The 17,197-nt window shown below is 37.2% G+C and overlaps 1 protein-coding gene across 4 annotated transcripts in view; it reads right to left on the bottom strand.

The window, feature by feature from the left end:
* Positions 1 to 17,197, bottom strand: part of dip2ba (disco-interacting protein 2 homolog Ba) — a 62,867-nt gene that overhangs the window by 20,875 nt on the left and 24,795 nt on the right. For all 4 annotated transcript variants that reach the window (XM_051095946.1, XM_051095948.1, XM_051095947.1 and 1 more), the window contains exons 2-6: positions 6,012 to 6,083; positions 4,985 to 5,122; positions 3,103 to 3,228; positions 2,599 to 2,838; positions 2,200 to 2,331 (exon numbers count right to left, since the gene is read on the bottom strand). In XM_051095946.1, coding sequence (XP_050951903.1) covers positions 2,200 to 2,331; positions 2,599 to 2,838; positions 3,103 to 3,228; positions 4,985 to 5,122; positions 6,012 to 6,083 — 708 coding nt within the window. The remainder of the gene's footprint in view (positions 1 to 2,199; positions 2,332 to 2,598; positions 2,839 to 3,102; positions 3,229 to 4,984; positions 5,123 to 6,011; positions 6,084 to 17,197) is intronic.

Genomic DNA, 17,197 nt, shown 5'->3' with positions numbered 1-17,197 from the left:
AAAAAATACATTGTATGGGTCAAAATTACTGAATTTTCTTTAATGCCAAAAATCATTAGGATATTAAGTAAATATCATGTTCCATGAAGATATTTTGTAAATTTCCTACTGTAAATATTTTGCTAACAACTTCATTTGGACAACTTTAAAGGCGATTTTCTCAATATTTTGATTTTTTTTGCACACTCAGATTCCAGATTTTTAAATTGACCAAATATTGTCCTATCATAACATTAATGGAAAGCTTATTTATTCAGCTTTCAGATGATGCATAAATGTCATTTAAAAAAAAAAAAAAAAAAAAAAAAAAAAAGACCTTTATGGCTGGTTTTATGGTCCAGGGTCACATATTTTAGAGCTGAGCATAACTGGAAAAAATTCATTTAAAAAAAAAATTAAACCTACATAAAATTAAGATGTAAACTGCAATCATATTTTCTATTAAATGGATAGTTTACCAAAAATGAAAATTCTATCATAAACCCTCATGTTGTTCCAAACCCGTAACACCTTAGTTTATCTTCAGAGCACAAATTAAAATGTTTTTTGATGAAATCTGAGAGCTTTCTGACCCTGCATAAACAGCAACACAACTGACACTTTTCACAGCCCAGAAAGTAAGGACATCGTAAAATAGTCCATGTGACATCAGTGGTTCAACCTTAATTTTAATGAAGCTACAAGAACCGTGGTACTCTCCTGAATGCACAAAAAGTATTCTCGAAGTGTCAGAAAATTAAGGTTGAACCACTGATGTCACATGGACTATTTTAACAATGTCCTTACTAGGGCTGCCCCCTAATAGTCAACGAGAAGAGGATTGGTCGGCCAAAATTGTATTAGTCGCAAAAAAAAACAAAAAAAAAACAAAATCAACAGGAACTGGCAAAGTCACGTAGTCCGTGAGGGGCAGATCATTAACGGCTGGTCTTTGTGGTAATATAGGACATTGGGCAGGACATACAAACACTTCTATCATTCCTCTACCTCAAATATGGCTTATCATCTAAAATATGTAAATAGCAGCAACTTTACATGGCCGCTCAATGTAATGTTAACCTAGAAAAATATGCGCTGTTTCAAGTGTCTGCAGAGTGTGAAAGTGTGACTGATGGAGGTGTCGGTGCGGTCACTTGCTCTAAAAATACTCTGTCATTTTGGTCATGAAGATAAAAGTAAAACATCTTTCGAATCTGTAAAGACTCTACGTTTATTTGTGTGCACTCACAATAAGAACGAAATGTTGTGCTTTTGTAAAATAATGAAAGCAAACAGAATGTGCTTTCTGCCATCTTGGTCTCTGAGAACTTAAGCGGGAAACGTCAAAACTATACTTGTCTTACAGACATAAAAAAATATATCTATACAAAGCAAAATGTCTACTTTTAAATGAACTATTTAAATAGAAAACAAATATTCTCAGATTATGTAATTCGTATGAAACATGCATACAGGTGCATCACTACTGCGACTTCATCTCTTAAGCCGAAAACAAAGAAAGCACTAGTTTATCAATAAATTATTAAAACATTAATGCAATCTCCTTGCTGTTTGTCCAACACACATTCATAATTATTATATCTGCCGGTGCGCTGTGGCAAGCTTTTTTGCGTGCACTTGAGTGCTTATTAGGTTATGTAGGCAATTAAAGACTCATTATTATGATTTATATGGTTTATTAACAAAGTGCGACTAATAGTTGACTAATGCTTAAAAAGAACGACTACTAGTCAACCAGAAAAAACTTTAGTCGAGGGCAACCCTAGTCTTTACTACCCTTCTTGGCCTTGAACGTGGTAGTTGCGCTGCTGTCCATGCAGGGTCAGAAAGCTCTTGGATTTCATTAGAAATATCTTAATTTGTGGTCTGACGATGAACGAAGGTCTTACAGGTTTGGAACGATATGAGGATGATTAATTAATGACAGAATTGTCATTTTTGGGAGAACTACCCCTTTAATATTGGATGTTGTACAAATCAACTAAATAAATACACACACACACACACAATAAAAAAAAAAAGACCCAGACTAACAGGAGTAGATTATTAGCAATGCTTAATAGGATGAATAAATCATTCATTTCCTAAAAAAAAAAAAAATTAAAAAACATAATATTTAAATATAACATATCTCTTTTTGAATCAAATATTACAATGTCGGGATTCAATTCAGAACTAGATATGTGATATCGCCCATACCGCCGGCAGTGTCCATCATGCTGGAGCGGCTCTGGCCGCGGCTCATGCCCCTCACTGCGGGTGGCAGGTCCACTCTGGAGTTCCTGTCCTGAGGCACCGTAGACGTGACGTCAGGCGGAACGCTGCTGCTCTCTGCAGTGAGGACACATGACAGCAGTGATTCATATGGTGAACCTTCACAATATGAAACTGAACAAACCGGTTTGAATAGTCAGTATTAATGGAAATTATGATTTGCTTTAGCTTTGTTTTGCCTTGACCAGGTCATTAGGAGTCAAATAGTGCCTACATAAGTATACAACAACTATAAAACAGAAGCTCTTTTGTGTATATATTAGTGGTTGTCTATGATTCAGCACCTGAACATGTGTGTATGTGTGATTCATTATCCTGCAGTACCTATGCGGGTGTGTGCCAGCACGTCGGCGAGCACGCTGGTCTGCCCCTGGCTGTGGTTGTGGTTGTGAGTTTTGCCGTCTCCATGAGAGAGAGTGGAAGAAGCGGAGGAGGAGGTGGAGGAGCTCTGGACAGAACGGTTGATCCAGTACTCAGGACTCTGGAGATTCTGAGCCAGCATGGCGCTGATTGCAGCCTGACGCCTCCGCAGGGAGCCCTCGTCCTCTGACGCCGACGATGTATCTGTGGCGACACATATGACAACAGTTAAAAAATGCACAAAAACAAAAAACTAAATGCTGATAACACAAGAAAAGTCAGGCACATACATGAAGAATTTAAGCAGTGATACAGAAATTGTTGCTATATATAAGTAGCCCTGTTCTCATATTAAGTCCAGGGTGTGCCCTAAAGGTTCGGGTGTGCCTGTATTTTCAGAGACCCTGCTGGTCAGTGAGATCTAGACAGAAGGAGCAGCAGAAGGCTTGTGGGCGAAGCAAGACCCACCGGGAGGAGTGCAGTTTTCCGCAGAAGACTGGACGAAGGCTGAACGACGCTTAGTGGGCATGGGAAGGGCCATCTTCTCCTCTTTATGCCTGGCCAGAGCTGCCTGCACAGCCTCTGTGTGGATATCTAGCAGACGGACGCAAAGGACGACGAGAAGAGAGAACGAAGAGTACAGAAAAACAAACGAAGAGAAAAATAGTTACACAATGGCAATTGACAGAAGGCAGATGAGACATCCAGCAATGTCACCAAACAGTGACTGTAGTTACTAAACTGACTCATGTAGGGACAAAGAAATGTCTCTTTGTGGTGACAGATACATTAGAGAGAGCTGTGTGCTTGACATTGAGGCATTCAGTTACACAATGTAGATTTATTTGGGACTGGTTTGAGTAATGCCTTGAGGTTTGTAGCTGGTTAGTAACTTCTGGTAAATACACAATCAGGGGGGAAAAAAAAAGCAATGCTAGCTTTTCAAAAATCGTTGCACATTCTGACTCCAAAACATTTTTACAACCAATATATACACAACAAATATTATTTATGTTTTGCCTTGTAAAAACGTGAAATGAGCTGCTTTTCCTTTAGGTAATACACAAAAAAAGTCTCAAAAAAGTAAGGGTTCAAACGTACAACAAAAAAAAACTTCTATTCAGCAAAAAAAAAAAAGTGACAAAGACATTTACATTTTTACAAAATACCACTCATTCAAATAAATGCTGTTTTTTGAACCTTCTAATCCTTAAAGAATCCTGAAAAATGGTTTTCTCCAAAACACTATAAGTCAAAAGTTTTTGAACAGTAATGCTTCTTAAAGTCTCAGCAAAAACAGTAAAATTTTGAAATGTGTTTACTATTTAAATTAACTGTTTTTTATCTGAATATATTTTAAAGTGTAATTATTCCTGTTATTTCAAAGCAGATTTTTTAGCATCATTACTCCAGTTACATGATCCTTCAGAAATCATTCTAATATTCTGATTTGCTGCTCAAAAAAAACATTTATTAATATTATTATGTTGAAAACAGCTGAGTAGAATTTTTTCAGGTTATTCTATGATGAATAGAAAGTTCAGAAGAACAGCATTTATCTAAAATGGAAATCTTCTGCAACATTACATATGTCTTTATTATCGCTTATGATCAATTTAAAGCATCCTTGCTAAATAAAAGTATTCCTTTCTATAATTTCTTTCCCAAAAAAAAAAAACAAAAAAAAAACAGATAAATGCTGATCAGATCATCTTTCAGTCTTTCCATTCATCAAAGAATCCTGAAAAAAAAAATGTACTTAACTGTTTTAAATATTAATAATAATAATAAAATGTTTCTTGAAAAGCAAATCAGCATATTTGAATGATTTTTGAAGGATCATGTGACACTGGAGTAATGATCACAGCAATAAATTACTTTTTAAAACATATTCAAATAGAAGCAGATATTTTAAACAGTAAAAATATTCAAAATATTACTGTATTTCAGATCAAATAAATACAGGCTTGCTGAGCAGAAGAGACTTCTTTAAAAAACATTTAAAATCCTACTGTCCAAAAACGTTTGACTGGTAGTGTATTAGGTAGCACAACTGTTTTTAACATTTAATACTAAATATTTATTGAGCACCAAATCAGCATATTAGAATGACTTCTGAAGGATCATGTAACACTTAAGACTGGGGTAATGGCTGCTGAAAATTCAGCTGTCACCACACAAATATACTGCATTTTAAAATACAGTAAAATAGGAAAAAAAATATTTTAAATTGCAATAATATTTCACAATATTACTGTATGTTTAATGAAATAAATGCAACTTTGGAGAGACATCTTTTAAAACCCCACATTTTTTAACAGTAGTGCATTGGCAAATTGATTTTCCTTACCTGACCGGTATCGGTCATCTCGTGTTCCCCCGCTGCGGTGAGCTCGATGTTGCCGTGGGGCGGCAACGGGGACGGCATTAGGGCTAGAGGTAGCGTCTGAAGAAAGGCCTGGGGTCAACTTGATGCTCACATCCACATCTGTAAAGACCACAGGGTGAGTAAATAATGGTGAGTATGCTGAATATAATGGCAGTAAGCTATAAACATATTTGGTATAACATTTATGTTATATATGCAGTATGGGTTGAAATCAAAGTAATAATGCAGACAGGGCAAGTGAACGACAGGGGGTGAACTTTAACTTCAAAGCATTAAAATGGCACCTTTGAAGACACACTGGCATATTTGATATTGGGGGCTTTGACAACAAATATGGCCACATTTTTCAAGTAAGACTATTGTGTAAACAATATGCAGTGGTTCTTTAATGGTTTGTGCAACTACAGAATGACGTCAATAATGAGGTCAGTGAACTGTCAAAACCCACCAACATAGCGAACTCACCTATTTCAGTTCCTCTTTCATGCCCGTCAGTGGGCTGCTGCTTACAGGAAGCCTATATGTGTGTGTGTGTGTGTGTGTGTTTGTGTGTGGACATTAACAGGCAGGAAAGACCCTGAGAGGTGTGATAGGTGATTGCACGATCTAAAAGGAATCGAATTACTCAAAGTTTCCAAATAAGATGATGGTTTGCTAATGGCCGCAAGACTATTTCAGGTGTCCATTTTATTTTTAATGTGCAATCTGTTAATAAAGAGATTGATGCCTGCAGCAGGTGAAGTTCTATGGATCACCATTAGGGTGCAGCATGGAGCAACATATTTGCCAAAAAAAAAAAAAAAAAAAAAAAAATCTCAGGCACGTTTTATGGAACTGGTTAAAATAGAGCAACATAATTAATGCAATGTGACACTTCTACATTGCGTTTAATTGACTCGACCAGTGAGACGATGACATTGTGTGGCATGCAAAAGAAAAAAACAAGAGGAAAATTAGCAGACAGGAAGTGTGGTGTGGTGAGTCTTACTTTGGGTCTGTGGTACGAACGGTGCAAGAATTCTAGCTCGTTTCTTTTCATAGCCTTTCTGCGTGATGTCACCTGTAAAAACAAAACACAAAGACATAAATAAATATTTTGTTTGAGATGTGATGCGGCCACACGTCTACAACTATAAGCTAAGCTTTCTGCCTTTGTGACTGGTGAACAGACACTACACACAATAACAAGTTACTCGCAGCATATTTCATAATAGTGGTTATTACTAAAGCAAAGCATCCCTACTATTACTCAAACTTATGGTTAACTCGCGTCTTAATGTCTTTGGCAACACAGCAGTAGAAATGCTCAAGAAAGGGTCAATCTGTCAAGCTCTAAAATTGCAAAATATTACCATATAAGTAATATTTGTGACCCTGGACCACAAAACCAGTCATAAAGGTCAATTTTATGAAATTGAGATTTATACATCATCTCAAAGCTGAATAAATAAGCTTTCCATTGATGTATTGTTTGTGTACTATTTTTAATTATTATTTTTTTTTTTTTATTATATTTTCAGTTGTTTTCATTTATATTTTAAGGCTATTTTACCATTATAGTATTTATTTAAATTTTGAATTAGCTTTGATTTTTAAATTAGGTTCATTTAAATATATACTTAAAGATTTATAACTTCATGTGCTTTTGTCATTTTTATTGTTTTCTATTTTGCTTTATTTCGGTTTTAGTAATTTTAGTACTTTATTTTTAACTTTTTATTTTTTTTAGATAGTTACCAACAAAATTTTTCAAACTTTCGTTTAAGTTAAAATTTTTCATGTTTGATCCTAGACCACAAAACCTGTCATAAGGATCATTTTTTTGTAAAAATAAATAAGCTTTCCACTGGTGTGTCGTTTGTTAGTATAGGATCATATTTGGCTGAGATACAACTTTTTTTTTTTTTTTTTTTTTTTTTTTGACATTTATGCATCATCTGAAAGCTGAATAAATAAGCTTTCCATTAATGTTATGATAGGCCAATATTTGGTCGATTTAAAAATCTGGAATCTGAGTGTGCAAAAAAAAAATCAAAATATTGAGAAAATGGCCTTTAAAGTTGTCCAAATGAAGTTCTTAGCAATACATATTACTAATCAAAAATTAAATTTTGATATATTTATGGTAGGAAATTTACAAAATATCTTTGTGGAACATGATCTTATACTTAATATCCTAATGATTTTTGGCACACAATAAAAATCGATAATTCTGCTCCTTACAATGTATTGTTCGCTATTGCTACAAAAATACACTTGCTATTTATGACTTGTTTTGTGGTCCAGGGTTACATAATATTTATTTTATTTTAGCTTTAGTTCAATTTCAACAAAAAAAAAAAGTAGTTCTAATTATTAACAATAACAACACTCCATGAGACTATATGCTATATTTTAAATCTTCTAAAGTTACATGAAAACAAAAATCATTATAGACTTCCATTCCTGTCAGATCTCATTTCCATTTACAGATTTATTCAAACTTGTTGCTTCATAATTGATCAAGCAATCACATAAAGCCACCAAATTTGAATGGATGTGAATGTAGACAGCATGACTTTCAGGCTGTTCCTCACATAAAGCTACCAACTTCAGAAAACCTGGAACATAATAATATTGACTGCTTTTCTAAAATGTTTTGCGTTATTTTAAAGCTTGGCAGCCCAGATACCATTCACTTTCATTGTAAGGTAAACAGTGGCCAGTACATTTAAAACATTTCTTCTTATGTGTCCCACAGAGGAAAAGAGGAAAGTCAAAAGGTTTGAAACAACACGCGAGTGAGTAAATAATGATGGAACGTTAATTTGCGGGCTAACGGTTCCGTAAAATTAAGGAAAAACAAACAGAACAAGCAAAAAAACAGAAGAGACGGCCACGTGAGTCAAGATCACATGGATCCACCTTCATCCTGTGCATTTTCTCATTTCTCTTAAAGTAGTTTTTGGCCTACTACCATCAGAGTGGTTAAAGTCCACGCTAAAAGCCTCGAACTCACACAAAACACCCCTCTCTCACCCTTATTCACACACGTGTCTCCTCTAAACTGTGGCAAACAAGTAGAGCCTAAACTCCAGTGACACACGGCTGGATGAGATTCACACCTCGTGGCCTGTGGCGAGTCTGAGGCAACGCGTTACGCAGCCATATCGGGCTAAAAAGAACCAGGAGTGACAGATCTGCTGACGACTGTCGTTTTTCCCCAAAGGATACGACAAGGCTCCTGGTACTTCTCTAAACCAGATTTGGTTTGTCTAAGAGACAGCTGTCAGCTTCAGGTGATAAGATAACACACAATGGTGTTTATGCTGAAAAATCAACATGCAGCATGTCACATGAACTTCACAGACAAAGGAAGTGAAATGGAGGCAGGTCAGAGGGGCCAAGTGGGCCAGTTCAGCTATGAGAGGGAAGAAAAAGAAGAAAGCAAGCAGAAGAGAGAAAACAGGGAGGCACAAAGACAGAAAGAGAGAGAGAGATGGCTCTTTCTGTGGTTGTATGAGAAGGGACGGGCCGCATTGAGTGCAGACTTCATGCCTGGTTACTCTCTCTGCTTAAGAATGTGGCCTAGAAACACAACAGCCTTTTCCTGCCCCCTCTGCTCAGTGTGCAACACACTCTCACACACACACACACACACAAACACACACAAACACACACAAACACACACAAACACACACAAACACACACAAACACACACAAACACACACATATTCAAAACCTACCACAGCAGAACAAACTATTAACATGAGTATAAATGAGTATTAGTATGCGTTTGCTGCTCAGTCATACAAAATGTTAGGGCATTGTGGGAGGTTGCCAGGGCGTTGCATAGTTGCTTGGTTATTGTGCTGTTAATATAGTGTTTTGGAGAGCTGCCAGGTTGTTGTTATGGTGTTAATAAAGTGTTCTGGACAGTTGCCAAGGTGTTGCTATGATTAGGTGTGTGCGATATTTATCGTGTATGATAATATCGTAATTGTTGTTTTAACAAAATGCAAGCTGACATTGTTGAGTATATGAAAAAAACACATCTTGAGAGTGCAACGCATTTACTGTGTAATGAAGCCTATTAGAATATAGTTAAAAGAGGAAGTCCACTTCCAAAACAAAGATTCACATATAATGCACTCACCCCCTTGTCATCCAAGATGTTCAGGTCTGTCTGTCTTCAGTCGTGAAGAAATTGTTTTTTGAGGAAAACATTTCTGCATTTTTCTCCGTATAATGGACTGGTATGGTGCCCTGATTTTGAGCTTCTGAAATGCAGTTTAAATGCAGTTAAAATCAAACGATCTCAAATGCGGTTGTAAACGATCCCAGCTGAGGAAGAAGGGTCTTATCTAGAGAAACAATCAGTTATTTTCATTAAAAAAAAAATACAATTTAAATACTTTTTAATCTCAAACGCTCGTCTTGCCTTTCTCTCCATGAGCTCTGTGTATTCTGACTCAAGACAGTTAGGGTCTGTTGAAAACTCGATATATAATATATAAACAGTGATATAGGGCGATTTCGAAGTTGAGGGAGAACATGAGATAGGAGTTTTTCGACATACCCTGACTGTCACGAACCAGAACAAAAACAGTCCATGCAAAGTAAGACAAAACGAGCGTTTGGCATTAAGAAGTATATAAATTGTATTCTGTTTATTAAAATAACCGATCGTTACGCTACATAAGACCCTTCTTTCTCGGCTGGGATTGTTTACAACCGCATTTGGGATCGTTTGAAGCCGCATTTAAACTGTATTTTGGAAGTTCAAAATCTGGGCACCACAGAAGTCCATTATATGAAGAAAAATGGTGAAATGTTTTCCTCCACAAACATAATTTCTTTACGACTGAAGAAAGAAAGACATAAACATCTTGGATGACAAGGGGGTGAGTAAATTATTTGTAAATTGTTGTTCTGGAAGTGGAGTTCTCCTTTAAAACACCCCAATAATAAACGTGATGAAAGCAAAAATATATCCATGTATGGGTTTTTGCTTATATTTGTAAGATATGATTATAGTTCAACAACATTGCATAAGCAAGAATGCTGTTTTCCCAAATATCAGTGTACAAGCAGTTAATATTGAGCGAGTTATGTTTTAGACACAATAGTGTCTGTAAATAGACCAATTTGGAGTAGACGTCACAGTTACGTTACTTGCAGCTGTGCCCGCATTGTGGTGACAGAAAAACACTGGTAACAAGTGGAGGGATAAAATCAATGGAATAATAGAAAAAAAAAGATTGTTGTGCCTTTGGATGTCAGAATTGGAATGCAAATCATTTTTATAGAATGCTGTCGTCCAAGATGACATTTGAAGCTAATCGCAGATCTTTAAATGAACAGACTATGGATGAAACCTCCTATGATTACTCTATTTTTAAAGCACACATTTGATTTAAACAATTTGTCTACATAATATTCACATATGCAGTTAATAGGGGACATACTGTGTTAGTCCTACAGTTACAGCATGAAATACTATAAACCTATAACATTTTACATAACATTTACCTAATTTATCTCACAATTCTGACTTTTTTTCTCACAAATGCAAGTTTATACATCCTAGTTCGGACTCAATTTAACTCCACAATAGTGAGTTTGTCAGTTCTAAGGGGAAAAAGCTGAGCCGAGGAGAAAAGCTAGAGTGACAAATCTTGGAATTGAGAGAATAAAGTCAGAATTTCAAATATAAACTCATATTTCTCTTTATTTATTCTTTTATTCCATGGCTTCCATAGACTGCTACTTGAAAATCGTCATTTTCTGCCACCAGACAGGCTCTGCCCACCAAAAGAAGCATCAGGACTGTTTGCAAACACCGAATTGGTCTATAGTTCCCACCAAAGCCGAAGCAGAACATTTGTGCGTCTCAGAGGAACACTGCAGTGTTTTGTTCCGTTTTTCAAATTAATCTCGAGTTAATAATTCAATAATATATTCACAAAAATGGTCACTTGTTTTGTTTTTAAATGAATCAGCCACTTTAAGTGAATCGTTTGAATGAATGATTTAATTAAAACCCACCCTCCTTAGTTACTGTTGCTGTGTCTGACAAACAATTCCGCTCTTACACTACACATGTTCTCCCACAGGAAAAAAAATACATTGCAGAGCAAAGAGGAAACTGACAACACACCGACAGACAAGACAAAGCAGGTTACCTTCTGGTATAAAACAAGGTTTAGGTTTTAAAATGTTGTCATTTTTTAGGAAATTCAAACAATAAATACCATTTTGTGTCTCTTTAATGTGTTGGGACAGATCACTGTATTGCCTTATTAGATAAATTGCTTTTTATTCTACCTAAATACGTTCGCCTGCGCAAATCATTTCACTCCAGACTGCTTTGTGAATGTCATGTCATTATAGTGCATAACTAACCTTTTAATCATATTTGTGTACGTACGTATAGAAGTATTTTAATTGTTCAGTGAGATTAGCTCACCCCACGCTGTCCATTCAGTAGCTCTAGCAAACACGTCCGCCCTACACGGTCAAGCTCTGTAACATTGTGCCATTTCATTCAGTTTTAAAAAAAAATCATGATCTATTCATAAGGATGGTCACTTGCTTCATTTCCAAATGAATCAGCCACTTTAAGTGAATCATTTGAATGAATGATTCATTTAATCACTTATTTAGACAAGGGATTTGCCGCCAGATACTGGCGCTTTCAGTGTGTTTGGCCTCCCGTATATACAGCTGAACACCGGTTCTCTCTCTCTCTCAGTAGGGCTGGGAAAATAAATCAATGTACTGCGAAACGAGAAATGATTCAGCATTGATTCTAAGATTTCCCAAATGAATCCCGATTCTCTCTGCAATCGATTCTGAGCTTAGTTTTTAACACCAGATGGCACCGCATGCTTAAAAACAGCCGTTCTCTGCTTCCTTCCTGTTCTTTACACACACTTGAAACTAAAATAATCATTTATAAAGTTCTAAAAGGTTGAGTGTGTGGCTAAAAACTAGATTAGAGTGCCATCTGCTGTTAAAACCTAATTTCTAATTGATTCCAGAGAAAACTGAAATGCATTCAGAATCGATTCATGAATCACGATGCATCGATTTATCGTAACAGCGCTAGCTCTCAGAATCTTGATTCTCTCTCATATGTTGCTTCTACCGACTGTTTATTGCAGGAGTGGTGAACGCCGGTCCTGGAGAGCTACAGCTCTGCAGAGTTTTGCTTCAACCCTAATCAAACACACCTGAATAAGCTAATCAAGGTCTGAAGGGTTACAAGAAAGCCACAGGCAGGTTAGTTTTTATTAGGGTTGGAGCTGAAGTTAAAAGCAGGGATGTATATGCTACGTCCTCTTCTGTAGAGCAGGCAGGAATATGCAGTTCATTTGCATTTAAAGTCATACACACCAAAACAGCTCTCTTTTTTTTAGGCATGCCCTAAAAATGACATTTTCCACATGTTATATTAAATGTTCTGTGTGGTATTTTGAGCTGAAACTTCACAGACACATTCTGGGGACACCCAAGACCAATATTACATCTTGTAAGAAGGGGCATAATAGGTGCCCTTTAATACTTATGCTTAGGAATGTGCTCAAATCCCTTCCCTAAGTATTAGCGACAGCAGTAGAGTTGCTTGTCTTAGCAAACCGCACTAATAAAGAGCTCAGCTAAAAACACCACACACACGTGTGAGAGCGTAAAGCTGCTTTTTGCATGCGGGCAGCGTGCTGGGCATATGGAGGGATGGCTGACTGGAGTCTCATTGTGTGTGTGTGTGATGTGGGAGACTGATGTAATGCTGGGAGGGCAGCTGGGTCACGCACACAGAGCAGGGTCTGTGTTCGCACAACAACAGGTCCGCACAAACTGGCAGTGCCACTGCAGCACTGAGGGAGCTTTGTGCCCACTCGCTTTCGTCTAAAGAGCTATTCTTTCCCTCGCTTTCTCACTTCCTTTCATCTGTTCGTCTACACGTACCTGTCTATTTCAGCACGCCTGACTGTAACCGACTGGCTGACAAACTTCAGAAAAAAAAAACTTTGGTCTATTGTGACGGCTGTGATGTCTCATACAAGTGTGTGTGTAAGGGTCAGCGCACAGGATATGAACATTACCCCACCCAGCGTGGCCTGCCAAAAGTGGTCTCAGTGTATTCATGGGGAGGAATGTGCTGATTGGATGATGACTGAGGCCAACTGGCTAACAGAAAGGCAATGGTAGCCAAATGGGATCGCTAGCCAGTTCCCTTCAGGACTCAAAACACAGACTTCACACTGAACGGACACACATGCACACCATGATGGCCCCCGATGTGCGTGTTTCTACAAATACCTGTTTAACGTCCACGCTGTTATCTGTGTCAGTGTGTCAGCGCTTGGATTCACCCTGCAAGCCTGTCAGGATCTGTGTGTGAGTGTGTTTACCATACACGCGGCTCAGGCAGAGCCAGTAGCAGAGGAAATGATAAGCTTGTGGGGCTTCCTGCTCCATTGGGCCCCAGGGTGACTGGAAAAACCCATGAGCACAAGAGAGGAAGTGCAATGAGAACACACATCCACACACACACACAAGAAAGTGAGGGCAAAAACAAAGAGCCCAACTAAGAGGGTGCTGAATACCCCACCACAGGAGTGCTGTGTTTTTTTTCTGCGGGTTGCTAGGCTTCAGGCTTCTGCGGTCTCTAAAATGAGGCCAAGGCCCTGAGAAAGACAGGAATATAAATAACTTGCCTGATGATTTTTCATAATCTAGCCCATGCTAAACAAAATTCCCATCAGCTAACGGCTCTCATTCCACAACAGTTAATCAGTTGCTGAGGTGACGTCCTTGTTTAACTCATACACCAACTAATAAACAAAGCTGGGTGAGGGTTAGGAAGTCCAAACTACAAAGATTGTTGCACTACATTATACAAGGAAAATACCGTTTCAGTCTTTTTACTTCAAAATGTCACAATCAGAGAGCTTAACTGGCAAGTGTGTTTGCACATACAAGGAATTTGTTTTGGTGACAGAAGCTTCTAGTACACAGAGACAGCAACGCCTAGGGCCCTACGAAATCCCTACGATAAATCTTAAAACCAAAAAACAAACAAAAAACTATTTGTTGAGTAAACTTAAAATAATTTGTTACCCTGCTGCCTTAAAATTTCAAGTTCAGTCAACTCAAATAAGTTAAGTCAACCTGAAATGTTAAGTTGTAATAAGTGACAACTTAGATATTTGAGTTGACTAAACAAAAAAACATCTGTGTTACCCGGCTGTAACACAGTTGAATCAACTCAAATATTACTTAGTACAACTTAACATTTCAAGTTGACAATGTTTGTTTTTCCCATGACTTAAACAAGATGATGATGAGATCTGTGGCTGTACACACCTCTACTACACAAACTTTGATGTTTGGGGTTGCCAGACAACAAAAGTGCAAATCCCCAAATCAGAGCTTCTCTGTTAAAAGGATTCATTATCTGGCCAGTGTTTTGCTTAATTTTTTAAATCTTGCAACCATGTGTGCACACACGCTTCCTCTGCACTGCAGAAGCACCAACAATGATCTGAAACACTGACAAACAAGCAAGCTGCAGTTTTATTGATCTCAGTGTGAGATGTTCGGCTTAAATGAAAGTGTCATTTACCATTTGTTTGTAATTATTTGTCAGTTCTACAAACAATTTCTTAATGAAAATTGAAAACTGAATGAAAAGTAAATTATACATTATATACATATGTAAATTATTTTTTTCAATGATTTCAATTTTCAAGTGATATCTGACTGACTTGTCAACTTTTAAATTCAAATTTGAATTTTGTTTAACTAATGTTCATTTCGTTAACAAAAATTATGATGAAAAATGTTTGTTGACAAGCAAACTTTCATGTGTGTGGTTGCCAGATATCAAGAGTGCAAATCCACAAATCCCAACTGCTGTAACATTGCTGCAATTTGGTTGTAAGTTATAAAATGTTTTGCTTGTTTTACCAGTTTTCATATTGACTTTTCACAAGTGTTTGATATTAATTAATATATTAAATGGCCTATAATAAATCAGTACACTAGATGAGGTTAAATTAACCATGCGAATAAGTCAACATTCTATTGATGTGTGCTTCTTGGTAAACATGCAATACCTGAAATGTAAAAATAAATTTCTCAAATGACAACAATCAAAGCGAATGTGGGCAGCCAAGCCATCGTTTTCAAAAGTCTCTGTTTTGGTCCATTTACACTGAAAAGCAATCCTGGAATTTTCAAACTAAAACGGGGTCTGTGGTGTTTTCGCAAGCCTCAGTTTTCGAGGGTCAAAAACGCTGGAGTAGTGTAAACGGCAGGTGTAACCGTAGCAAAAGTTATGCTTTTAAAACGAAAACACACCAGTGTAAACGTAGCCTAAGATTAAATGAAAAAATGGCTGATAAAATCAAAACTAAACTTTAAAATTAAAACTTTACTCCAAAAAGGCACTGAAGTTGTTCATTTTTAGCAAAATTTGAGCATGATAAACAACATTGTCTATTGGGAATTCAACAATGTTGAGCAGTTTAACTTCATGTCCATCAGGACTACCAATGGGACATTTAAAAAGATGATTTGATTCAGGATTCACAGATTCACTTTGATTTGATTCACAATGGAATTTTAGATGATTCAATTAATCAAACTGCATCTAACTGAAATTGCGACTGTATTTTTTTTTTTTATCGTGAGATATATTCAGTATAGACCTCCACTGATTTAATTGCTGTCAGTGTGAACACTCTTAAAGGAAGAAGAAGTCGAGTAGTAAAACTGTCAAGAGAACAACATGCTGGAACCATAAACATACTTGAGGCAATCTACATAATATAATTGAAAACATCAGGATAGACAGCAAGTTTTATGTATTTTACAACAGAGATGTTCAGCAACACTTCTCAGTGATGACTCGACAAATCTGTGAACTGATTCACTGAAGCAAACAGGTCTCCCCAATAAAAGAAACCCTAAACGACTGTTCCCTACCCTGAAAACACTTATCAAGGCTCTGTATACAGTTCAACTGATTTAAGAGGAGTCTTTATAAACACCCTCACAAAAGCTGCTTAACAGCCGTTCAGTGTTACTCATAAAAACACTGCCAGAAGAAGTAGAAGAAGAAGGAGAAGAAGAAGCGTCCTGAAGGCGAGAACACTGCTGCATATTTGACTGTGACCACAATTGGGCCAAATTTAGCTGCTGATGCATGTCACAGGGTGCAGGGGTCAGTCCAAAAGAATCAGCTGTTAATAAGACAATGTGATGAGCCAGTGAAGATATTAACAGACTTAAAGAGCCCGACTGGGCAGATGGAATGTGTGGAATTACACACGGATATGCGAACACCCACGTGCACACATACTCGGCACACTTTAAATCCATATTTCATCCATATGGTGTGGGGTTCAGTGAGAGACCTGCTTCTTTTTTAAATTCGCAGAACTATCAAGGTCGTTATTTGTCAGTGCACATATGCAAGTCCATATGAGGGTGTTTTGAGCAAACAGGTTGCCAGCTTCCACTATTTTCCCAATCATTTAGCTTTGATTTTACAGTGCAAACAAATACTGTTGGTCAAATACAACTTTGGGACTGGCTTACGTTTTTCGAAAACCAGACTATCAAAACCACCTAAAATGAGGGGGTGGAAAAGAGACCGATGGTGCATTGAAGCTGTTTACTGCTATAGTAAAGCTTACCAACTCTCTACTTAAAAAACAGCCTAAGTCAACTGCTTTGGCTTGTCTCCCAGGCTGGTCTTAAAGTGGTTTAAAGTGGTTTAAAGTGGTTTTGGCCACTTTTTAGCTGGTCAGACTGGTCTTAGCTTAGCCAAGCTGGGAAGTCTGGAAGGCTGGGAGACCAGCCAAGGTTAAACCAGCTATTTTCAGCTTAAACTAGCTAAAACTAGATAACCAGCTTAGGCTGGTTTCAGCTGGTTTTTACTGAATCAACTGGTTTTAGCTGATTTAAACATGTTAATCATACAAGAAACAAGTTAATTATGCTAGCAACATGCTAGTAACATGCTAACAACATGCTAATCATGCAAACAACATGCCAATAATATTCTAATCATGTTAGAAACGTGCTAGCAAAATGCTAAGCATGCTAACAACATACTAGTAATATGCTAACCATGCTAGAAACATACTAACAACAAGCTAGTAACTTGCTAATCATGCTAGC

Source organism: Labeo rohita, chromosome 23 (genome assembly GCF_022985175.1).
Source record: "Labeo rohita strain BAU-BD-2019 chromosome 23, IGBB_LRoh.1.0, whole genome shotgun sequence".
Lineage (NCBI taxonomy): Eukaryota > Metazoa > Chordata > Actinopteri > Cypriniformes > Cyprinidae > Labeo > Labeo rohita.
The sequence above is the reverse complement of the archived record's forward strand: the minus strand, read 5'-3'. Positions and strand labels throughout refer to the sequence as shown.